The 25,502-nt window shown below is 46.6% G+C and overlaps 1 protein-coding gene across 1 annotated transcript; it reads right to left on the reverse strand.

Moving 5' to 3' along the window:
* On the reverse strand, window positions 1–24,349 carry syt13 (synaptotagmin XIII). Its single transcript, XM_038998985.1, has 6 exons — window positions 24,176–24,349; window positions 21,640–21,862; window positions 19,195–19,332; window positions 13,187–13,488; window positions 487–610; window positions 1–305 (listed from the first exon to the last, which is right to left on the reverse strand). The coding sequence occupies exons 1-6, from the start codon at window positions 24,347–24,349 to the stop codon at window positions 1–3; spliced, it is 1,266 nt and encodes a 421-aa protein (XP_038854913.1).
* Between the last annotated feature and the right edge of the window lie 1,153 nt (window positions 24,350–25,502).

Consider the following 25,502-nt stretch of genomic DNA (forward strand, 5'->3'; position numbering starts at 1 on the left):
TTAGTCATACAGTGGGTGCCACATGGCGATCTGCTTACGGGGGTTGTCTAGCATCTGCTGCCAGTGTTGGAGGCCAGTATTAGAGGCCTGTAAACCCAGCTGACAGCGGCCCAGGGACTCCTGCTCACCAGGACCTGCCTGGTTCAACACTTCCAAGTCCAGACTGGATTTAGACAGCAGCTCGCGGGGAACCTCCAGCATCATCATCTCATTCCACACTGGGTTCATCTTGTGCTTGACCCGTCGCGTCTGCTTCTTCTTCAGCTTGGTAGTCTGGTGCTTCAGGGCCAGTTTCACAGACAGGTCTAGGAACAAGGAACAAATCCGTCACTACAGTGAAATCCACCAACAAATATTTGTCTATGTTAGTATACTCTGTCGTCAACCTGTGGATGAATGGTTGTTCATGGTTGTATGATTTGAAGAGCAGTTGTAGGCATCATACAATATGAGCTGTAATGGGTTATATTAATAAACAGGGTGTACCTATGGAGTCCTTCAGCTTGTCTGACTGTAGTCCTCTAGCCTTCATCACCACTACTCCCAGCCGGTTGGCTGCAGGCAGGTAACTTATGGACAGTAGGAGCTCTCCAGCTGACTGGACATCCTGCTGATTATAGTCAATCACACCAATTCACTGTGATTAGAACAGCTCACACGAAAACCTTTACTCTGCAAATAATGTCAAAAAACACAGCGCAGAAAACTTCAACACACAACAGACTTTGGTATACATAGGTTAGAACAAATATCAAAATAAGCAATGACTATTTATGAATGACAATAAGGTGTGTACACGTGCCTGTTACCTTGACGCCATCATTAACGGGCACAAAGGTCTGATTCACTAGTAATCAAATGGACTGGATGAATGGCTGTGTGAGTCACCTCTGTGCCTCAGGAAGATTAGGATTCATTAGGCACAAATCATTATAACCACTGCTATTATGCATCTGATGCTACTGGTGAATCTCATATTGATCTGAAATTGTGCCACTTTCGTAAATGATCTTCGTGCGTGGGTTAGGGGCATACTGCAATATGCACCAATATGTCACTTTACTAAGTGGAATATCAGAGACTCTTACAACCAGGAAAGAGTCTGTTGTAAAAGTAATATCATTTGAACGTAATGTGTGTGTAGGAGAGGCTTTACAGTGAACACTCCACCTTTTGTCAAACTGTTATCATGCATAGCCAACTGTGCGGAGGGTTGATTAGTGAAAGTGATTGATATCTAGGATCTTTGGTCTTCCAGTAGTGCACATAAGAGGAAGTGGTTTGTATTATGTCCAAACAGGCCACACAAAAAATAGGGAGCCCACTAATGGACAAAAAGTCAAGGATTATGCATTAGTCAATATGCAGCATAGACGAGGCATTCTGTGCGTGATTTCCTGCAAGACAGGAATGTCAGTGTTCTGCCATGGCCAGTGAAGAGCCTGGATCTCAATCCTATTGAGCACGTCTGAGACCTGTTGGATCGGAGGGTGAGGTCTAGGGCCATTCCCCACAGAAATGTCTGGGAACTTGCAGGTGCCTTGGTGGAAGAGTGGGGTAACATCTCACAGCAAGAACTGGCAAATCTGGTGCAGTCCATGAGGAGGAGATGCTCTGCAGTACTTAATGCAGCTGGTGGCCACACCAGATACTGACTGTTAATCTTGATTTTGACCCCCCCTTTGTTCAGGGACACATTATTCAATTTCTGTGAGTCACATGTCTGTGGAACTTGTTCAGTTTATGTCTCAGTTGTTGAATCTTGTTATGTTCATACAAATATTTACACGTGAATTTTGCAGAAAATAAACGCAGTTGACAGTGAGAGGAAGTTTCTTTTTTTGCTGAGTTTACAACCAAATCAACGGTTTAATGAAAATGTTTGTCTCTCTTTCAGTGGACATCTAATAAATAAAATATCTCCTATCTTTCTTCAGTGGAGTATCATAGTGTGTGATTTCCTGAGGAGCTATAGCGCAGTCTACTGCTGTGTGTGTCATCCCTGGCTTCTGTCAGCCCCATCTGCTCCTGTGTTCTCTCTATGCAGCTATGACCATTAAATAAAGAGCTGAGAAACTTCTCACTGTGTTCAATTAGAAAATAATTTATAGTTATTTTTCCGCAGCAGTGTATCACTTGCGTCACAACCTACATCATACAAACTCCCGCCTTCTCCTCCCTACATCTCTCAGCCTCCTCCTGTCCTCTGTCTCCTCTATCTGCTCTTCCTTTTTATCTTTGGCATGACTTATTTATCTCATGTCATCCTCGTATCTCTCTCTGTCATCTCCCACTCCCTCTTCAGCCCTCCATCATCCCTATTTGTGATTCCTGGCAGGACTTCATGCTCTCTTGCGCATCCCTGAAGAAGAAAAAATCCCCAGGGTTTGTGATGACGTAGATTCTGATCTGCTGCCTAGCTTGGAGGCTCACGATGCAGCAGCCATGAAAGACTGGAGAGCTGGCTGTTTTTGATTAAATCCTTATTTTCACACAGGTGTCCCTGTAGCTGAAGTTTTAATTGAAGAGCAGCTTGTGGGTGGACAGAATGAGCTGTTTTGACAGAAAAGAGAAACAAGATCAAATTGGGTTTCTTATAAACCCCTTTTTTTAAGGCTTCCCAGCCTTGCAAATAGATCAGAAGCTGAATAAACTGAAAAGGACTTGCAGTATACATTTTGTCTCTCTGTATGTACTCAAGCCTTTCAGAGATTTCAATCAAAATGACCAACAACAATCTCCCTTTCAACTCTATATACAAATCCTCCCTGTGTCACTGAGACACAGGCGTGAAATGGATTGCATTTTTCTATAGCAGCTTGAGTAGCTGTCCTTTTTACTAAATCATCTTTAGGTTAACATAAAGGCGGATGGTTATCACTATCTTGAGGAGTGCTTGTTACAGGGTAGCCATACAGACAGGCAGACCAAACCATTGAGCTAAATTTGTTTGGCCTTGAATAAAAAAATATTGTAGCGGCTCTCGTCGAAAGGAGTGGACCAAAGCGCAGCGTGGAAGGTGTTCATGATTTTTATTATCAAAAAAACACTCAAACAAAATAACAAAGCGAAAACAAAAGCGAACAGTTCTGTCAGGTAACAGACACTAAACAGAAAACAACATCCCACAAAACCCAAAAGGAAAATGACAACTTATATATGATCCCCAATCAGGGACAACGATAGACAGCTGCCCCTGATTGGGAATCAACCACACCAACATAGAAATAAGGAAACTAGAATTCCCACCCTAGTCACACCCTGACCTAACCAAAATAGAGAATAAAAACCTCTCTACGGCCAGGGCGTGACAGTACCCCCCCCCCCCAAAGGTGCGGACACCGGCCGCAAAACCTGATTCTAAAGGGGAGGGTCCGGGTGGGCATCCATTCACGGCGGCGGCTCCGGTGCGGAACGTAGACCCCCCTCCGCCCGCAGATCCCTCCACTTTGGTGGCGGCCCTGGTGCATGGACCTTCACTGGAGGAACCGGGCCGCAGATCGCCAGAGGCTCCGGACTGGGGACCGTCGCTGCAGGCTCCGGACTGGGGACCGTCGCTGGGGGCTCCGGACTGGGGACCGTGGCTGGAGGCTCAGGACTGGGGACCGTGGCTGGAGGCTCCGGACTGGGGACCGTCGCTGCAGGCTCCGGACTGGGGACCGTCGCTGGAGGCTCTGGACTGGGGACCGTCGCTGGAGGCTCCGTGCCATGGATTATCACTACAGGCTCCGGGCCATGGATCATCACTGGAGGCTTCGTGCCAAGGATCATCACTGGAGGCTCCGGGCCTTGGATCATCACTGGAGGCTTCGTGCCATGGATTATCACTGGAGGCTCCGGGCCATGGATTATCACTGGAGGCTTCGTGCCATGGATCATCACTACAGGCTCCGGGCCATGGATCATCATTGGAGGCTTCGTGCCCTTGATCATCACTGGAGGCTTCGGACCATGGATCATCACTGGAGGCTTCGTACGTGGAGCCGGAACAGGTCTCACCGGACTGAGGAGACGTACTGGAAGCCTGGTACGTGGAGCTACCACAACGCGTTCTGGCTGGATACCCACTTTAGCTCGATGAGTGTGGAGAGCTGGCACAGGACGCACTGGGCTAAGAAGGTGCATTGGAGGCATAGTGCGTATAGCCGGCGCAGGATATACTGGGCCGTGGAGGCGCACTGGAGGTCTGGAGCGTAGAGCTGGCACAACGCGTCCTGGCTGAATACCCCCTGTAGCACGGCAAGTGCGGGGAGCTGGAACAGGCTGCACTGGGTTGTGCTGGCGAAATGGGGATACCGTGCGTAGAGCTGGCGCAGATTATCCTGGGCCGAAGAGACGCACCGGAGACCAGGAGCACTGAGCCGGCACAATCCGTCCTGGCTGAATGCCCACTCTAGCACGGCAACTGCGGGGAGCTGGAACAGAGCGCACCGGGCTGTGAATGCGCACTGGAGACACCGTGCGTATCCCCGCATAACACGGTGCCTGACCGGTCACACGCTCCCCACGGTAAGCACGGGGAGTTGGCTCAGGTCTAAACCCTGACTCCGGCAATCTCCCCGGGTGCCACCCCCCAAAAAAGAATTTAGGAGCTGCCTCTCGTGCTTCCGTTGTTGTCTCAACTCCTCGTAGCATTGCCGTTCCTCTCTTGCTACCTCCGCCTGCTTCCATGGCAGGGTCTTGTCCCCTGCCATTACCTCCTCCCAGGTCCAGGATGTCCTCCACTCCCTTTTCTCCCGGGCCCAGGATCCCTGCTTCTCCTGGCCACGCTGCTTGGTCCTTTGGTGGTGGGATGTTCTGTAACGGCTCTCGTTAGTGGTATGAAGAGTGGACCAAGGCTCAGCGTGGTAAGTGTTCATGATACCTTTATTTAAAAAAAAACACTCAAACAAAATAACAAAGCGAAAACTAAAGTGAACAGTTCTGTCAGGTAACAGACACTAAACAGAAAACAACATCCCACAAAACCCAAAAGGAAAATGACAACTTATATATGATCCCCAATCAGGGACAACGATAGACAGCTGTCCCTGATTGGGAATCAACTACACCAACATAGAAATAAGGAAACTAGAATGCCCACCCTAGTCACACCCTGACCTAACCAAAATAGAGAATAAAAACCTCTCTACGGCCAGGGCGTGACAAATATTTTGATCACAATGCCTAGTATTCAGTTTCACCAGATCTACAGAACAGTTGTCTTGTTTAAGAGCTGGGATGGCTCAAGTCACTATCAGATCACAGAGGTGTAGGGTCTCTCGAAGGATGCCATGGCAACGCCTACTTTTTATAATGAACACCTTCTGACAGCTCAGAGAAGCTGAGGAGAGACAATTAGCACAGGTTCGAGATAGTTAGTGGAAACACACTAAACACATAGTGACGCATCTCCCCCCAGTTCAGAATCACTCATGATTCCACCCAGTCTTCAAAAGAAAATAAACAGTTATGGTACTCTTCATTACTAAAAATTATATATATGATGGTCTTGAAGAGGAACACAGTCCAACACAATTCAATTGACAAAAAGGAGCTGGGATCCTACGAGAGGTTCATTGGTCTGTTCAAGGCGGTCTTCGACCATCCTCCAGAGGGCAGAGAGGGAGGGGAGCGACTTCTCCAACTCCAATAGGGTGCCCAGACCGCTGCGAAGTACGCCCTCAGATTTCAGACTGTGGCAGCCTCCAGCAGATGGAATGAGCCGGTGAGGACTGCGCAAAGAGGTCCAAACGGAGTTGGTGTGTCGGGATGACAATTTATCCTTGGACGCACTCATCGCGATGGCCATCCGTCTGGATAACCTTGTTTGGGAGCGCCGGCACCTACCTCTCTCCTCGCCCTCCTCCTTTGGCTGCTGTGAGGCAGAGCCTGAACCCATGGAGGTAGGGGCCACACACTTCTCCACGGCAGAGCGGCGTCGCCGGAGACAGCTGGGGCTCTGTCCCTATTGCGGCCAGGAGGGGCACCAGCTTCAATGGTGTCCGGTGCGTCCTAACACGGGGTCCACTATGGCAGAGGAGCAGCCCTGTGATCTTCCGTCTCCCAGGGTAGGCTTTGAGTATTCAATCATCACCGTTTCCCGCCAAACCCTTTCTGGTTTCCATTTCACTGGCTGGCTGTCCCTCATGTGTTGTCTCTACAGCACTAGTGGACTCCGGTGCCGTGGGGAATTTAATCAACAAGGCCCTCGCCTTGTACCCGCTCTCCTCTCCTTTTCCAGTCCAAGCCCTGGATAATCGACCATTGGGATCTGGCACTATCACGCACATCACAGCACCACTCACCCTCACTGTGGGACCCATGCACCAGGAAAGCCTTCCTCATCATCACCGCTCCTGTACACAAAGTCATCCTCGGCCTCCTGTGGCTCCAACGACATAACCCCACCATCTCCTGGTTGAGGATGAATATCACCGCCTGGGGAACAGGATGCAGGAGGACCTGCTTTCCCGTACCCTGTGGTTCCACGTTGGTTGAGAGTTCTGTGAGTGCCCTTCAGCCCATCAATCTGTCCTCCTGTATTGTTGGCCCCTTGTTTTGGGATGTAGATGTGGACATCCGCCAGGCTCTGTAAAGGGAATCCACTCCGGCTACCTGTCCTCCAGAACGCATATACGTCCCCACGGGGGTAAGAGATCGGCTGTTGACCTGGGCACACACATCCCTCGCCGCTGGACACCCAGGTATCACCTGCACCATCCAATCCCTCTCCGATAAGTACTGGTGGCCCACCTTGGCGCAGGACGTCGCCCGCTATGTCAACTCCTGCTCTGTATGTGCACAAACCAAATCTCCCCGGCACGCTCCAGCAGGGAAACTACTTCCCCTTCCCGTGCCTCAGCGGCCTTGGTCCCATCTGTCAATAGACTTTGTTAATGATCTCCCCCCTTTCTGATGGTTTCACCACTGTTATGGTTGTTGCTCCCCCTCTCCAGCGCTCGACGTCGCCGGTCTACTAACCACCGGCCCTACAACCATCATTAAGTACACCTGCTCCCCATCATTACGCACACTTGCTTCCCATCATTACGCACACCTGGACTTCATCATCACCTTGATTACCTTCCCTTTATTTAGCCCTCAGTAGCCTCAGTCATCGGCAGTATTGGTTTGTTTTGATTCATGTTCTGTACGCTTCTCATATTTTACTTATCTGCATTCATCATTATTAAACTCACCTTCTGCACCTACTTCCTGACTCCCGGCGTATACGTGACACTCCTCAAGAAATGCCGGCGGCTATGACAGAAAACAAATTCAAGTTGGCTTGGGGGTGTGGTTTGACGTGGGTGTATCTTAGGTGTGTCCTTGCCACCACCAAGACACCCATCTGTCAGAACCTTGCCAGCAGCTGTGTGTCCCCCCCCCACTCAATCGCAACAAACCTCCTAGAGGTTGAGTTCAACAACTAAAGATGTATGATGAGATGCCGGAGGAAACTTTGAATAGGTCAGTAGCCTACAGAGTAATATGAGAAGAATGCAATTGCTATTGCATTCTTGTAGACATTTTAAACTAAGTGTTTTGATAACTTTTAAATGTAGTAGCAGGTCCATGTAGAATAAACAACCCTTTACATAATACCATAGAAGCAGTGTTCTGCTAACATAACAATGAACACCTTTCATTGTCATTCCCAGTCGATACAGACACTGTGACTATCAGCATTTTTGTCTGGTGGTAAAGGGGCTACATTGGCAAACATGTCAGAGTGGTCATACAGTACCTTCCTGTGTGGTATCCCATATACAAAAGGAGTTCCCTGATCAGATGCAGAATACACATGGTTTCTCTCTCCCCATGTTGACTGATACCATTCAATTCAATAATTAAAAAAGACAATACAAGTAAAAGTTGTTTCTAGTAAAATGTTTATGCAGAGTGCAAGCTCTCTCTCCTTTCAGAGACATCCGTATCAAGCCCATATGTCAGTCTGGACTTCATCACATCATCTTGCAAGTCTCCATGTACTGGCTCCATACATGTTTCTGTGAACACAAATGCACATAGTCACTGTTCTATTACCAATGGCAGTTAGGATAGGTAATATCTGATGCACAAACAGGTACTATGTTGACGTTTTAACAAGTCAGACTAAACCTACCTAATGCTGTTCTCCCCATCAACGACCGTTGGTGAGCAGGTAAGAGGTGAGGCTGGAAGTGAGGTATTTGCCAGAGCCCCTTTGATGGGCATAGCAGCGTAGATCAGCTCCTGGTCCCTCATCAAAGATACTGGTCGGTCACACACGCACACACACACACACACACACACACACACACACACACACACACACACACACACACACACACACACACACTCACACACTCACACACACACACACACTCACACACACACACACACACACACACACACACACACACACACACACACACACACACACACACACACACACACAGCACTGCACTGTGTGTGGTGTGTGTGTGTGTGTGTGTGTGTGTGTGTGTGTGTGTGTGTGTGTGTGTAGCCTGGTGAAACCAACCTGATCACTGCGTTCATCTGTCTATTTCACTTCAGATCAAGCTTGTTCCACCAAGTTAGGTTATGCTCCGGACATTATATGCATCTAAAAAGTAGAAAAAAAGCAACAAGTAATGTCAGTTTACATCAATTATGTTTCACAATTGGGTTATCAAATGTATCAAAGTAATGAAGTGGGTTACCTTCTGTATTTTTACAAATGATGAGCCTGTGAAAGATGTTGCCGCAGACAGGTGAAGATTGCTGGCCGGATACTTGCAATTGGAATGTTCACAGCCCCCTTGCTGGTCTCCATACTGCATGTTTGGTTGCAAGTAGGACATCTCTTGAATAACAATATTTATATTGTGCCCTAGACATAACTTAGAGTGGCATGGAAATACGATTACATCGCTAGCCAAATAATTAGTAGGAAACAACTTTGCCATATAATGATTTCGTCAAATAACATCAGCTATGCTAGTGATGATCGTGATAATGATTATCAATATACATAACCAGATACATAACCAGCAGTCTATGGTCTAGCTAGCAGTATACTCACCACCACTGGGGACCAACAAAGTCCAACCACCTATTCCGCATGATAAGGTCTTTCGGCAGGGCATGCAAACCATAGTCGTTGGCTGTGCATCTTTCTGGAAGCATGCATTGAATGTTCAATCCATATAAGTCTTTTCAGTCTCAAACGTCCGTGATCCTTTGAACATGTTGGTTGGGGGAGCCCCATTCAATGAAGGTAGGCGAAGTGGGCGGAGTGGCGATTTGCACGTGGAGCTTGGCAAAAGGGGGCATGATTTGTTGACATATTTGTAATCCAAACCCGACCTTCATTTACTCGTTGTGATGCACTGAGGTTCCAAACTCTATTTTAGACGAGACTGACTTCATGACCAAAATGACCTTATGTACACTTTGTAGTCAATTTTGATACTAGAATAAATGTTTCTGACTCATAGTCCTGAGGACCATGCCTCAGGACAATCTGGCCAGATGACTCCTTGCTGTCCCCAGTCCACCTGGCCGTGCTGCTGCTCCAGTTTCAACTGTTGTGCCTGCAGCTATGGAAACCTGACCTGTTCACCGAACGTGCTGGCCTGTCCTAGACCTGCTGTTTTCAACTCTCTAGAGACAGCAGGAGCGGTAGAGATACTCTGAATGATCGGCTATGAAAAGCCAACTGACATTTACTCCTGAGGTGCTGACCTGTTGCACCCTCGACAACCACTGTGATTATTATTATTTGACCCTGCTGGTCATCTATGAACATTTGAACATCTTGGCCATGTTCTGTTATAATCTCCACCCGGCACAGCCAGAAGAGGACTGGCCACCCCTCATAGCCTGGTTCCTCTCTAGGTTTCTTCCTAAGTTCTGGCATTTCTAGGTAGTTTTTCCTAGCCACCGTGCTTCTACACCTGCATTGCTTGCTGTTTGGGGTTTTAGGCTGGGTTTCTGTACAGCACTTTGAGATATCAGCTGATGTAAGAAGGGCTTTATAAATACATTTGATTTGATGTGATTTGATATCGATGCCACATAGGCCATTTTCAAAAGGATCCGTTGTTTTTTAGGGGCAGTCACTCTTTAACTTTGCAGCTGTAACGGGCCTCCTCCTTCTCTTCATCCGAAGAGGAGTAGCAAGGATTGGACCAACGTGCAGCGGGTTGTGAATACATAATGAACTTTATTAATAAAACGAAAATAAACACACGAAGAACACTTGATAATTATACAAAACAACAAAACGAAGTAGACAGACCTGAACGAGAGAACTTACATAAAACATGAAGAACGCACGAACAGGAACAGACTACATATACTAACGACAACGAAACAGTCCCGTGTGGTGCGAACATACACTGACACGGAAGACAATCACCCACAAACAAACAGTGAGAACAACCTACCTTAATATGACTCTCAATCAGAGGAAACGTCAAACACCTGCCTCTAATTGAGAGCCATACCAGGCAACCCAAAACCAACATAGAAACAGAAAACATAGACTGCCCACCCAAAACTCACGCCCTGACCAATAAACACATACCAAACAACAGAAAACAGGTCAGGAACGTGACAGAACCCCCCCCTCAAGGTGCGAACTCCGGGCGCACCCCTACAACTCAAGGGGAGGGTCTGGGTGGGCATCTGTCCGCGGTGGCGGCTCCGGCGGTGGACGAGGACACCACTCCACCACTGTCTTTGTCCCCCTCCTTAGCGTCCTTTGAGTGGCGACCCTCGCCCCCGACCATGGTCCAGGAACCTTCACTAAGGCCCCTCCTACATAGAGGAGACAGCTCAGGACAGAGAGGTAGCTCAGGACAGAGAGGTAGCTCAGGACAGAGAGGTAGCTCAGGACAGAGAGGTAGCTCAGGACAGAGAGGTAGCTCCGGACAGAGAGGTAGCTTAGGACAGAGGGACAACTCTGTACTAATGGCAGCTCCGGACTGAGTGGCAGCTCCGGACTGGGTGGCAGCTCCGGACTGGGTGGCAGCTCCGGACTGGGTGGCAGCTCCGGACTGGGTGGCAGCTCCGGACTGGGTGGCAGCTCCGGACTGAGTGGCAGCTCCGGACTGAGTGGCAGCTCCGGACTGAGTGGCAGCTCCGGACTGGAGGGCAGCTCATGACTGGAGGGCAGCTCATGACTGGAGGGCAGCTCATGACTGAAGGGCAGCTCATGACTGAAGGGCAGCTCATGACTGAAGGGCAGCTCATGACTGTAGGGCAGCTCATGACTGTAGGGCAGCTCATGACTGTAGGGCAGCTCATGACTGTAGGGCAGCTCATGACTGTAGGGCAGCTCTGGCAGCTCCTGACTGGCTGGCGGTTCTGGCTGCTTCTGACTGGCTGGCGGCTCTGGCAGCTCCTGACTGGCTGGCGGCTCTGGCAGCTCCTGACTGGCTGGCGGCTCTGGCAGCTCCTGACTGGCTGGCGGCTCTGGCAGCTCCTGACTGGCTGACGGCTCTAGCGGCTCCTGACTGACGGACGGCTCTAATGGCTCGGGACAGACGGGCGGCTCTAATGGCTCGTGGCAGACGGATGGCTCAGAAGGCGCTGGGCAGACGGATGGCTCAGAAGGCGCTGGGCAGACGGATGGCTCAGAAAGCGCTGGGCAGACGGATGGCTCAGAAAGCGCTGGGCAGACGGGTGGCTCAGACGGCGCTGGGCAGACGGATGGCTCAGACGGCGCTGGGCAGACGGATGGCTCAGACGGCGCTGGGCAGACAGATGGCTCAGACGGTGCTGGGCAGACGAGCAGTGCAGGCGGCGTTGGGCAGACAGCCGTCTCTGACCCGCTGAGGCGCACAGTAGGCCTGGTGCGTGGTGCCGGAACTGGAGGCACTGGGCTGGAGACACGCACCACAGGGAGAGTGCGTGGAGGAGGAACAGTGCGTACAGGGCTCTGAGGACGCACATGAGGCTTGGTGCGTGGTGCAGGCACTGGTGGTACTGAGCTGGGGCGGGAAGGTGGCGCCGGATATACCGGACCGTGTAGGCGTACTGGCTCCCTTGAGCACTGAACCTGCCCAACCTTACCTGGTTGTATGCTCCCCGTCGCCTGACCAGTGCGGGGAGGTGGAATAACCCGCACCGGGCTATGTAGGCGAACCGGGGACACCATGCGTAAGGCTGGTGCCATGTAAGCCGGCCCAAGGAGACGTACTGGTGGCCAGATATGTAGGGCCGGCTTCATGACATTTGGCTCAATGCCCAATCTAGCCCTACCAGTGCGGGGAGGTGGAATAACCCGCACCGGGCTATGAACACGTACAGGAGACACCGTGCGCTCTACTGCGTAACACGGTGTCTGCCCGTACTCCCGCTCTCCACGGTTAGCCTGGGAAGTGGGCGCAGGTCTCCTACCTGCCCTAGACCCACTACCTCTTAGCCCCCCCCCAAGAAATTTTTGGGTTGTACTTGCGGGCTTTTCGGGCTTCCGTGCTAGACGCGTCCCCTCATAACGCCGGTTCCTCTCTCCGGTTTCCTCCGCTCTCCGAGCTGCCTCCAGCTGTTCCCATGGGCGGCGATTAACTTCAACTTTAGCCCATGGTCCTTTTCCTTCCATGATCTCCTCCCAAGACCAGAAATCCTGCTTTGTGCGCTGTCCGTTAACCCGCTGCTTGATCCGGGTTTGGTGGGTGATTCTGTAACGGGCCTCCTCCTTCTCTTCATCCGAAGAGGAGTAGCAAGGATTGGACCAACGTGCAGCGGGTTGTGAATACATAATGAACTTTATTAACAAAACGAAAATAAACACACGAAGAACACTTGATAATTATACAAAACAACAAAACGAAGTAGACAGACCTGAACGAGAGAACTTACATAAAACATGAAGAACGCACGAACAGGAACAGACTACATATACTAACGACAACGAAACAGTCCCGTGTGGTGCGAACATACACTGACACGGAAGACAATCACCCACAAACAAACAGTGAGAACAACCTACCTTAATATGACTCTCAATCAGAGGAAACGTCAAACACCTGCCTCTAATTGAGAGCCATACCAGGCAACCCAAAACCAACATAGAAACAGAAAACATAGACTGCCCACCCAAAACTCACGCCCTGACCAATAAACACATACCAAACAACAGAAAACAGGTCAGGAACGTGACAGCAGCCAATGCCATCTACTATATATCAATGGTAAGAACAGGGTAGCCTACCTGTTTTGGTGGTTGAAGGTCGACCCAGCAGTCTGCGTTGGACATCATGCCCACATCAACCAGCTTGAACCTCATAACGCCGAGGTTGGTGTTCTGGGAGAAGCGGTCACAACTGTGCAGGGAGAGAGCCACTTCGCCCTCCACCTCATACCCTCCTGGCAGGGAGAACACCAATCCTTCCTCCCAGCGGGTGTGGCTGGTCAGGCGTCGCGACGAGGTCTGGGCCTCCCTCTGTCCTGCTGCAAAGGTCAGGACTCCGGCCACATAGCCCTCACAGCCCGACCCCACACACAAATGCTCCGCTACAGAGAAAGACAGAGAGGGGAGGCAACAGAGAGAGGGGAGCAAACCCTGAGAATAGCAGTCTATTGATGTAGTTTTAATTACATTTTTACATTTTACATTTTAGTAATTTAGCAGATGATCTTATACAGAGAGACTTACAGTTAGTGCATTCATCTTAAGATACAGTAGCTAGGTGGGACAACCACATATCACAGTCATAGTAAGTACATTTTTCCTCAGTAAAGTACGGTAGCTATTAGCAAAGTCAGAGCTAGTAAGGGGAGGAGTAAAGTGTGAGTGTTTTTTTCACAAAAGGCATTCTTTAAGGGGGGGGATTATTTAAGATACTCTTTGAAGAGGTAGGGTTTCAAATGTTTTCGGAAGATGGGCAGGGACTCCGCTGTCCTAGCTTCTTCCACCATTGGGGTGCCAGGACAGAGAAGAACTTTAGTGGTGGGAGGGCTAAGAGACCAGAGGTGGCACAACGAAGTATTCGGGTTGGAGTGTAGCGTTTGAGCATAGCTTCAAGGTAGAGAGGGGCAGTTCCTCTTACTGCTCTGTAGGCAAATACCATGGTCTTGTAGTGGATGCGAGCTTCGACTCGAAGCTAGTGGAAGAGAGAATCTCATTAGCTGTTCCCGATTCCCTATTTCTGAAATAAGCATATATGACAAGGTCTGCCAAATATCTTATTATTTAGAATACACTGATGCTAGAACTGTATAGGCTATGTATTAATAAGGAGAGTATGCGTATGCCTAGTAGATGTGTTTATGACAAACAATGCAGAAGAACTATGCAGACCCGGCATAGGTCTCTCCAACAATTTCTCTAACAGCAAAGCAGACAGTACGCCTTGAATAAAAATAGTAATTAGTGAAGCTAAGGGCTTGGATATAATGAGATATAATTGAGCCCACGGCAGGTGATAAACAAACCAAAGAGGCAGGACTCACAGACAGCTGGACTGCAAAGAAGAGGGCACGACAAAACCTATTCCCCCCTCAGGAGACTGAAAAGATTTGGCATGGGTCCTCAGATCCTCAAAAGGTTCTACAGCTGCACCATCGAGAGCATCCTGACTGGTTGCATCACTGCCTGATATGGCAACTGCTCGGCCTCCGACCGCGAGGCACTACAGAGGGTAGTGTGAACGGCTCAGTACATCACTGGGGCCAAGCTTCCTGCCACCCAGGACCTCTATACCAGGCGTTGTCAGAGGAAGGCCCTAAAAATTGTCAAAGACTCCTGCCACCCTAGTCAGAGACTGTTCTCTCTGCTACCACACGGTACCGGAGCGCCAAGTCTAGGTCCAAGAGGCCTCTAAACAGCTTCTACCCCCAAGCCATAAGACTCCTGAACTTCTAATCAAATGGATGGCTACCCAGACTATTTGCATTGCCCCCCCCCCCCCTCTTTTACACCGCTGCTACTCTCTGTTGTTATCATCTATGCATAGTCACTTTAATAACTCTACCTACATGTACATATTACCACAACTAACCGGTGCCCATGCACATTGACTCTATACCGTTACCCCCTTGTATATAGTCTCGCTATTGTTATTTTAGTGCTGCTCTTTAATTACTTGTTACTTTTATTTCTAATTCTTATCTGTATTTTTTTAAATGCATTGTTGGTTAGGGGCTCATAAGTAAGCATTTCACTGTAAGGTCTACAGTCGTGGCCAAAAGTTTTGAGAATGACACAAATATTAATTTTTACTAAGTCTGCTGCCTCAGTTTGTATGATGGCAATTTGCATATACTCCAGAATGTTATGAAGTGATCAGATGAATTGCAATTAATTGCAAAGTCCCTCTTTGCCATGCAAATTAAATGAATCCCCAAAAAACATTTCCACTGCATTTCAGCCCTGCCACAAAAGGACCAGCTGACATCATGTCAGTGATTCTCTCGTTAACACAGGTGTGAGTGTTGACGAGGACAAGGCTGGAGATCACTCTGTCATGCTGATTGAGTTCGAATAACAGACTGGAAGCTTCAAAAGGAGGGTGGTGCTTGGAATCATTGTTCTTCCTCTATCATCCATGGTTACCTGCAAGGAAACACGTGCCGTCATCATTGCTTTGCACAAAAAGGGCTTCACAGGCAAGGATATTGCTGCCAGTAAGATTGCACCTAAATCAACCATTTATCGGATCATCAAGAACTTCAAGGAGAACGGTTCAATTGTTGTGAAGAAGGCTTCAGAGCGTACAAGAACGTCCAGCAAGCGCCAGGACCGTCTCCTAAAGTTGATTCAGCTGCGGGATCGGGGCACCACCAGTACAGAGCTTGCTCAGGAATGGCAGCAGGCAGGTGTGAGTGCATCTGCACGCACAGTGAGGCGAAGACTTTTGGAGGATGGCCTGGTGTCAAGAAGGGCAGCAAAAAAGACACTTCTCTCCAGGAAAAACATCAGGGACAGACTGATATTCTGCAAAAGGTTTGGACTGCTGAGGACTGGGGTAAAGTCATTTTCTCTGATGAATCCCCTTTCTGATTGTTTGGGGCATCTGGAAAAAAGCTTGTCCGGAGAAGACATGGTGAGCGCTACCATCAGTCCTGTGTCATGCCAACAGTAAAGCATCCTGAGACCATTCATGTGTGGGGTTGCTTCTCAGCCAAGGGAGTGGGCTCACTCACAATTTTGCCTAAGAACAAAGAATGGTACCAACACATCCTCCGAGAGCAACTTCTCCCAACCATCCAGGAACAGTTTGGTGACGAACAATGCCTTTTCCAGCATGATGGAGCACCTTGCCATAAGGCAATAGTGACAATTAAGTGGCTCGGGGAACAAAACATCGATATTTTGGGTCCATGGACAGGAAACTCCCCAGACCTTAATCCCATTGAGAACTTGTGGTCAATCCTCAAGAGGCGGGTGGACAAACAAAAATATCTAAAGACACTGAGGCAGCAGACTTTGTGAAAATTTATATTTGTGTCATTCTCAAAACCTTTGGCCACGACTGTACACCTGTTGTATTCGGCGCATATGATTTATAACATTTGATTTGATTTGAACCTGTGCCCTTCGTTAGCATATCTCAACAAGCGTATGATGCTGGTGTGAACAGAGTGACATCTTGCAACCCTACCCCACCACCAACTAACACCCACCCACCCGCAAGGCAAAGTAGATGCATTGCTGACCTTTTCATTGGGCGACGCATCAGCATCTACAGTCGATAAGCGTCCACATACGGGGACCAGCCAACAGAGTGCCAACGCAAAGGCATCCGAGCTACTCAACCCCTCAAATTACCCACAGTCTTATGAAGAGGGGAGACCGGAGGATTGCTTTGTCTCACCCCAAATTAAATACATTATTTTGTAGATGGAGGACATAAAAGAAGCAAGGCAGAATAGTGAAATAGATGAAGTCAGTGTGGTAGTGTTTGTGCGTCATCACTTTGCCACTTTATTGGCTTCGGAATATTGCTCCACAAGACACGATGCACTGAGGGGATTGGGTTTTGAGGTCTCCATTTACAATTTCCTGTCACACCCTGATCTGTTTCACCTGTCTTTGTGCTTGTCTCCACCCCCCTCCAGGTGTCGCCCATCTTCCCCATTATCCCCAGTGTATTTATACCGGTGTACTCTGTTTGTCTGTTGCCAGTTCGTTTTGTTTCGTCAAGGCTACCAGCGGTTTTCCCGTGCTCCTAGCTTGCTCTAGTTCCCGTTTCCAACCATTCTGCCTGCCCTGACCCTGCCTGCCGTTCTGTACCTTGTCACGCCACCCTGGATTACTGACCCCTGCCTGCCCTGACCCTGAGCCTGCCTGCCCTTCTCTACCTTTTGGACTCTGCTCTGGATTACTGACTTCTGTCTGCCCTTGACCTGTTGTTTGCCTGCCCCCGTTTCTGTAATAAACTTTTGTTACTTCGAAACTGTCTGCATCTGGGTCTTCTCCTGAGCCTTGACAATTTCCATCTATTTGATACTCTTGATTGACTGTTGCTTCACATTGATTTATTATATTTGCAGACAACTGCCAATTAGTTTTCCCCCTAACTTTGTTTTAATTTGCAGAAGACATCTGCTTGTTTACCTCTTTTGATAATGTTAATAAATTAGGTTTGACAAAGAAATGCACTGTCATGGAAGTACTTAAATAAACTTAGCAAAAAAATACATGTCCCTTTTTCAGGACCCTGTCTTTCAAAGATAATTAGTAAATATCCAAATGACTTCACAGATCTTCATTGTGAAGGGTTTAAACACTGTTTCCCATGCTTGTTCAATGAACCATAAACAATTAATGAACATGCACCTGTGGAACGGTCGTTAAGACACTAACAGCTTACAGAAGGTAGGCAATTAAGGTCACAGTTATTAAAACTTAGGACACTAAAGAGGCCTTTCTACTGACTCTGAAAAACACCAAAAGAAAGATATCCAGGGTCCCTGCTCATCTGTATGAATGTGCCTTAGGCATGCTGCAAGGAGGCATGAGGACTGCAGATGTGGCCAGGGCAATAAATTGCAATGTCCGTACTGTGAGACGCCTAAGACAGCGCTACAGGATGGACAGCTGATCATCCTCGCAGTGGCAGACCACGTGTAACAACACCTGCACAGGATCGGTACATCCGAAAATCACACCTGCGGGACAGGTACAAGATGGCAACAACAACTGCCCGAGTTACACCAGGAACGCACAATCCCTCCATCAGTGCTCAGACTGTCCGCAATAGGCTGAGAGAGGCTGGACTGAGGGCTTGTAAGCTTGTTGTAAGGCAGGTGCTCACCAGACATCACCGGCAACAACGTCACCTATGGGCACAAACCCACCGTCGCTGGACCAGACAGGACTGGTAAAAGGTGCTCTTCACTGATGAGTCGCGGTTTTGTCTCACCAGGGGTGATGGTCGGATTCGCGTTTATCGTTGAAAGAATGAACATTACACCGAGGGCTGTACTCTGGAGCGGGATCGATTTGGAGGTGGACGGTCTGTCATGGTCTGGGGCGCTGTGTCACAGCATCATCGGACTGAGCTTGTTGTCATTGCAGGAAATGTCAATGCTGTGCGTTACAGGGAAGACATCCTCCTCCCTCATGTGCTACCATTCCTGCAGGCTCATCCTGACATGTCCCTCCAGCATGACAATGCCACCAGCCATACTGCTCGTTCTGTGCATAATTTCCTGCAAGACAGGAATGTCCGTGTTCTGCCATGGCCAGCGAAGAGCCCGGACCTCAATCCCATTGAGCACGTCTGGGACCTGTTGGATCGGAGGGTGAGGGCTAGGCCATTCTCCACAGAAATATCTGGGAACTTGCAGGTTCCTTGGTGGAAGAGTGGGGTAACATCTCACAGCAAGAACTGGCAAATCTGGTGCAGTCCACGAGGAGGAGATGCACTGTAGTACTTAATGCAGCTGGTGGCCACACCAGATACTGACTGTTACTTTGGATTTTGACCCCTCCTTTGTTCAGGGACACGTTATTCAATTTCTGTTGGTTAAATGTCTGTGGAACTTGTTCAGTTTATGCCTCAGTTGAATCTTGTTATGTTCATACAAATATTTACACATGTTAAGTTTGATGAAAATAAATGCAGTTGACAGTGAGAGGACGTTTCTTTTTTTTCAGAGTTTATGTTTAATAGGTGAACTAGGGTCAACATCATGTTTAGTGATACCTCACCCTTCATAATTTACATGAAGTGGACATACTGGCAGATGATACTGTTGAGATCGTTGCCTTACCTTCTATCACGGTGATGTGTAGCTCGTTCTGGTCAGTATAATAGGTGAGAGAGAAATGCAGCTTAGGGTGGAGGATGGAGCTGCTTGCTGTCATCCCATTGGTAAGATCCCTAGCACAGGGGGTGAAGTCCTTTGAGTCTGGGAAAAGAGGCGGCATTAGGGCTGGGAAATTCTACAGTTACAGATTTGCATTGAGACTCCAAACAAAAACCATTGATTTCAAAGTTTTACAAACCATACAACTCCCTCCATGAGGACTACTTTTAACAATTAACACTGAAGATTTTACAAAAACACATTTACTGGAAGAAATATGCAGATGCAAAGTTTGGAAACAGAATTCCGGTAAAATATCCAGTTTTTTTTATGTGTCCACATTTTCCAAAAACTCTTAAATATGTGCTCTGAATTAAGATTTAACGGTGTCTGCAGAAATGATGAAAGCTATGACATGACACATTGACTTTGAAAAAATATATTTTGGTTATCGAACTACAGTAAGTGAAGTGGATTTACACCCGGTAACGGAATGTATTCATGGGTCCGTAAACTGTACTACACAGGAATGCATAATTATGGATATGAATGTCATTCTCTTCATGGTGATGTATCCTAAATAGGTATACAAAGGTAGAAATATGCAATATACTCCTTTGCATATTTGGGTATTATTCTATACACTGGCTATTATGTTAATTAATGAGCTCTGCCCCCAAACAAGACCAAATTTGGTTGGTCCAGACCAGACCAAATCTGAACCAATCGTAGACGACTATGTTTCACAAGTTTTGACATCGAAGTACAGCACAGTAGAGTGCAGTAGAGTTCAGTACAGCACAGCACAACACAGTAGAGTAGAGTTCAGTACAGTACAGTAGAGTTCAGTACAGTACAGTACAGTAGAGTTCAGTACAGTACATTAGTGTACTCAACTCTAGTGTGCTCTACTGTGTACTGTACTGAACTCTACCCCAGTACTGTACTGAACTATACTCTATTTTTCCTTGCTGTACTGTACTCTACTGTAATGTACTGTGCTGTCCAAACTTGTGAACCCAACTTTGGTTTGTGACTATTATGATTTCCCATTGTAGCCAATTCAATTGCAGAAATTCTGTTACCAATGTTTCGGAAATTCCATTACCGATTCGGTAACGGAATTTTGAGTTTTAATCACTTAATAATTCATAAACAAAATTGGTATCAGTAAAAACACTATAACTAATTGATAGGTCTACCTTTACTTGTTACTTCTGTGAACTTTCATTATCCTCCCTCATGAGGGAGAGAAATTAGAAAATATCTTAAAGATATGTGGGTTTTTGGTAACGTAATTCAAGGCACAAGGCAATTTTTCTTAAACTTACAGAAGGAAGAAAGATATCTCCAAAACGAAATATAACTGTTGGTATTAGTTGGTAGGGGTCTATACTTCAACATTATTGTGTTTTGATGTATTTCTGATACATTTTTTGACTTTTTCTGTTAGATGTTTTCTAAGACCCCTTTTCCATCTGTTTGACCAGAAATCAAAGTCTTTGCTTATTCCTAATTGTTAGGAAGGAAAATGTTTGAAAATGTATATACACCTTACTTTCTCAAAAATATAGACTCTTAGCTTTCATTTGACCCCCAATGTGATATGCTCATATGAACCTAATATGTTGGTGCCCATGGGTCCTTTTATATGGAAATGGCCGGCTGTTTTTCTTCCTAGGGACATTGAATGGTAAATGTGTGCATCAACTAAACCATGAAAATCAGTGTATCTTACATTTATTTGATTTTTTTTTTAAACAATTATTTGAGAAATAATTAACACACAATAGTCAAGCGTGTGTGCTAATTGTTTTTTTTTTTTCAAATAATAAATCCAAGTATCCATGTATAGCCAAGTATAGCCAACTGTCTGTTACTGTAAGGCAACTGCATTCAGGTGTAAGAAAGCACCAAGAATAGCAGTATGAAGCTCTTAGCCCTCTGGGACCAGTCCTATCCATCATGCATTAGGTTCCATTGACTGGACACATCAATAACACTGAGTGGATGAGTGTAGGGACTAGGGAGGGAAGGAGGGAGAGCGGGGCAAAGCCTTTGATCACAATGCTCTGGCAGGAGGAGAGGTGCGTTAAGTAACACAGACAATTATCTAGACTGAGTGAGTGGTAACTCTAATACAGTAGTAGGAAGTGATTCATTACAGTAATTACCAACAAAATGTGTTTCTGCCAAGAATTGTTTTTCTGATTTACAGCGAAAAAGTGGATGCAATCCAAAAATCCATTTAAATGTAAAATTTCACCTGAAAAATGTTGAATCTAAATAACTGAAGAGTATTACACATTGTATAACATGATGAAGGCATAGTAGCTATGAAAAGAACAGGAAATTATAAAGGGATTTATTTTGTTTAATTCAGGGTGTTTGTTATTGGTTGGGGTTTACCTTGTCTGAGGATCGTGAATGTGTCAGAGCTGTCCGTTGCTTGGTTACCAGCATCAGGTTCAGTCGAGGGTCCCTCGGGAGAGGGTTCGCCCCCCTTCTCTGAAGCATGATCAGGGTAGCTGATGACCTCAGATGAGGTCACAGAAGGTTTGGGCTTGTATATTTTGGGAAATTTCAACAATGTCCTTGGTTGGATGGGCTCTGTGGATTTTTCCACACTGAACTAGAGGAGGAGGAAGAGTTGGTTAAAGACAGGCTCATTAAACTGTACTATGATACAATGTGTGGTGAGAAATCACAGCTAGTTTGTAGACTGCTTTCATGAAGATTTAGTGTTGGTCGTGCAGTTCAAAGACAGCAAGCCTGCTGTATGCAACCAATCCCAGAGGGGTTCATTACGGCCATAACAGTCCATTATCACTGCAGTCTGGCAATTCACAGGAAAACATGGGACACCAATTTACAGTGAATGCACCTCTCTGACAGTCAGCTAAGTGTGGGCCATTCAGATGGGTGAGTTATGGTTATACTGATAGGAATTTCCATCCATTCTCCTGGGCTTGCATCATTACTCTCCCAAATCAAACTCTAAAACTGGTAACTGGTAGCCATTATATTAAAGTATAGAACTTTATTCATGCTTGTGGAATAAATTGCACATTGTTAAGTTACATTCCATAATGGGATATAAACATTTCAGAGGAGGACTAAAGAGTAAGGTTGTTATCTCTCCAACCAGCAAGTGTTCTTTCACCTCCTTAGCAGCACATTTAAAGTACTGCAAAAAGCAAGCTGACTGGAACATGGTGTACCCCTGGAGCATGCATCATGTGTGAGGGCTTGTGTAAGCTGAGGAAAGGAAGACTGTGTGCAGCCTGGTCTCATAGACTAGACTTAACATAGTAAATGTAAATCTGGTATGATATATTACATTTGGTATGGTTACATAAGACAGAAGGTTAGGAGTTAGGTTAAAGGGTTAACGCAAACGGCACGGACAACTTTAACATTTTAGCTAATTAGCAACTACTTAGCATGTTAGCTTAACCTTAACCCTTTAACCTAACTCCTAACCCTAACCTTAACTCTAACAATCCTTTAACTTAACTCCTAACCCTAACCCCTAGCCTAGCTATTGTTAGCCACCTAGCTAACATTAGCATTAGCCACCTCGCTAACGTTAGCCACAACAAATTAGAATTCGTAACATATCATTACAAATTGGTAAAATATTGTACGAATTGCAAATCATAACATTTCATAAGAATTGTAATTCGTAACATATCATACAAAATGGATGATGGACATCCACAAATGAATAAATACCAAACAAAACTTAACATATCATACTAATTGGAGTGTCCCAGATTTACATTTACTATATAAGGTCTACCCCTGAGTCCAGGTTGTAGCGTGAGCTGCACGGGTACCCTGCTCCTCCCTCCTCCCCAAATGACACTGTCACAGATGTGCAGGGAACCTATGCATTCATTATTAGGCTAGTTCTAGCAGTTTTTTTTCGGCTCTGAAAGATTCTGAATCACTTATCATCTCGTCACAAACTCATCGGATGGGTATCTGCTTCTAACACCATTATTTAGCCATCTTCAAATGAGACACATATGCAGGAACACTACACAGCCCATAAGGAAATAGGAATTTCAATTAAACACACTGTAGTTCTTCAAAATGGTTGCTGAGGTGTTGTCTGCTTCAAAGCTGTGGAATCTCACTCCATGACTAATCAGTCAAGGTCAAATGTGGACATACGTGCGACACCTTTTGCTTGGCTCAGAGAGAGGATGGGTGGGTTCCCTCTAAAGGGAACTGCAACAGACAGTCAACCTTTCCCACAAAAAGGACACGGTTTGTGAGGAGAACTTTGATACATTGCCACAAGTCGAGTCACATGTTAAGACTCCTGCAGCCCATTGGAACATGAATACAGTGCTCTACTAACTGTACTCCAGTGCCCATAACAGTAAAAAGACTACAACAAATGATCATCAGAGGAGCCAATTGGAGGGCTCTATCTTACCGCAGTCCATTATTGTAATGTAACCCCTATCTGATGTTTTGTTACTGCTGCATTGCCTGTGTTACAATCTATATATGAGTTAAGGGCGATATCAAAGGTTGTCATAAGCAGATATGGCAAATCATCTTAGCCCACTAACTTCCCTGTTCAAAAATCTAAAGACTAGTTGTTATATCAGTGTATTAACCAACTGTAGTTAGTTACATTATTTACCAGGATGTCATGCCACTCAGAGTAACTGTAGGTACTCAAATCAAACATACAGGACAACGCTTTCTGCACTACAATTATAGATCACCTATGAGATAGCTCTACACGTGATATGACATTTAGTCAATGGTATCACTCAAAAAGCATGCATTCACTCCAGTCCCATGTCACATAAACCTAGGCACACAGATTCACCAAGTCACCTGCAGTGCTGGTAATTACCCTCCCAGGAAAGTAAGTTCTCTAATATCTGAGTCCATGTGCAAGTACTGTAGTAGGGCAGCTCACCTGCTCTGAGGAGTGCAGAACACTGGGTTTAGCCTTCTCTGGGTCTGCATCTTCACCACTTTCCAGCTTGCCTTTCTTACAGGACCTGCAGATCAGTGAGAGCCCACAGAGAGTGAGGATGCCTGACGCAGTGCCCAGCGTGGCACCAAGGACAGCAGCTGTGGTGAAAATCATGCTGGTCAACAAGGGCAACACAGGAAAAAATAAAGAGGAAGAAGAAAGGAAGCTAAAAATGTCCAAGTTACTCTTCAGGCAGCATTACAAATAAAGATGCGGAGATGCTGATTGGTTAGTCTGCAGCAAATGTCCCACAAAAATAGGACGATTTTTCAGGAGACAGGCTGCACTTCATTCGGGTCCCAGCAGTTGGTTGCAAGCACTTTCAGTATGCAGTTCCCTCATCCAGAGACAGAGGGATAATGTTCCTATCTGCAGAAGAGAACAGCGTGAGAGAGAGGAAGCCCGCCTGGTCTACTTGCATATATTCAGTGAGAGGAGGGATGAGAAAGGACAAAGGGAGAGAAAGGAGTGGGAGGGTAGAGGCTGGCTGGCTGCTAGCTGGTTAGGACAGAATATGTATTTCATTGATGCTTCCCTTCTCTGTCTCTTTTTGCTCTTTAGCTCTACGTTTCTTTCTCTTCCTTCCTTCTCTTCCCCACTACCACTTTCCTGTTGCCCTCAGACACATCCATGTCTGGCATCTGAATGACGTCAGAGGTAAAAATCCTACTCCCCAGAATAACCTTCTTTTTTTTTACACACCAACAGAAAGTTAAAAAAAATAGGCTGATCTCATTCCCCTTCTCTCAACGCACTATCCCCATTATGCTGTTCAGCCAGGAGAATGTGCACCACCACAATATTGCTGTTAATTCCTCATGGTTAAGCAAAGGATACCTCTCTGAATTAAACATCTCTCTGAATCTGAAATTGCTAGAGTAAGAAGACATTTCATTTAGCCATATGAACAGTCAAAAACAAATCTATTCTCGCTGAGGGGGAAAATCTCCCATCAAATTCTATATTTGGTCCCCCAACTTTTGCATTAATATGCAGTTTCCATGGAAACAACATAACCCACACTACAAACAGACCCTCAAAATCTGTGAACATCTTGGGGCAAAGCACTGTTCTTAGCACTGCCGTAACCAAAAGTATAGTACTTGAACATGACAAATAAAAATACTCAAAGGCTCATTACTAACAACAGTAGCTGACTGCAAGTAATTTCACTTTGCAAGCTCTTTGGAAACATGCTGTATAATGAAAACCATCATCATGGCTGTCTGGATAACTTAATAACACTTCAGTCTTCTTTTACATTCCA

This window comes from Salvelinus namaycush, chromosome 1 (genome assembly GCF_016432855.1).
Source record: "Salvelinus namaycush isolate Seneca chromosome 1, SaNama_1.0, whole genome shotgun sequence".
NCBI lineage: Eukaryota > Metazoa > Chordata > Actinopteri > Salmoniformes > Salmonidae > Salvelinus > Salvelinus namaycush.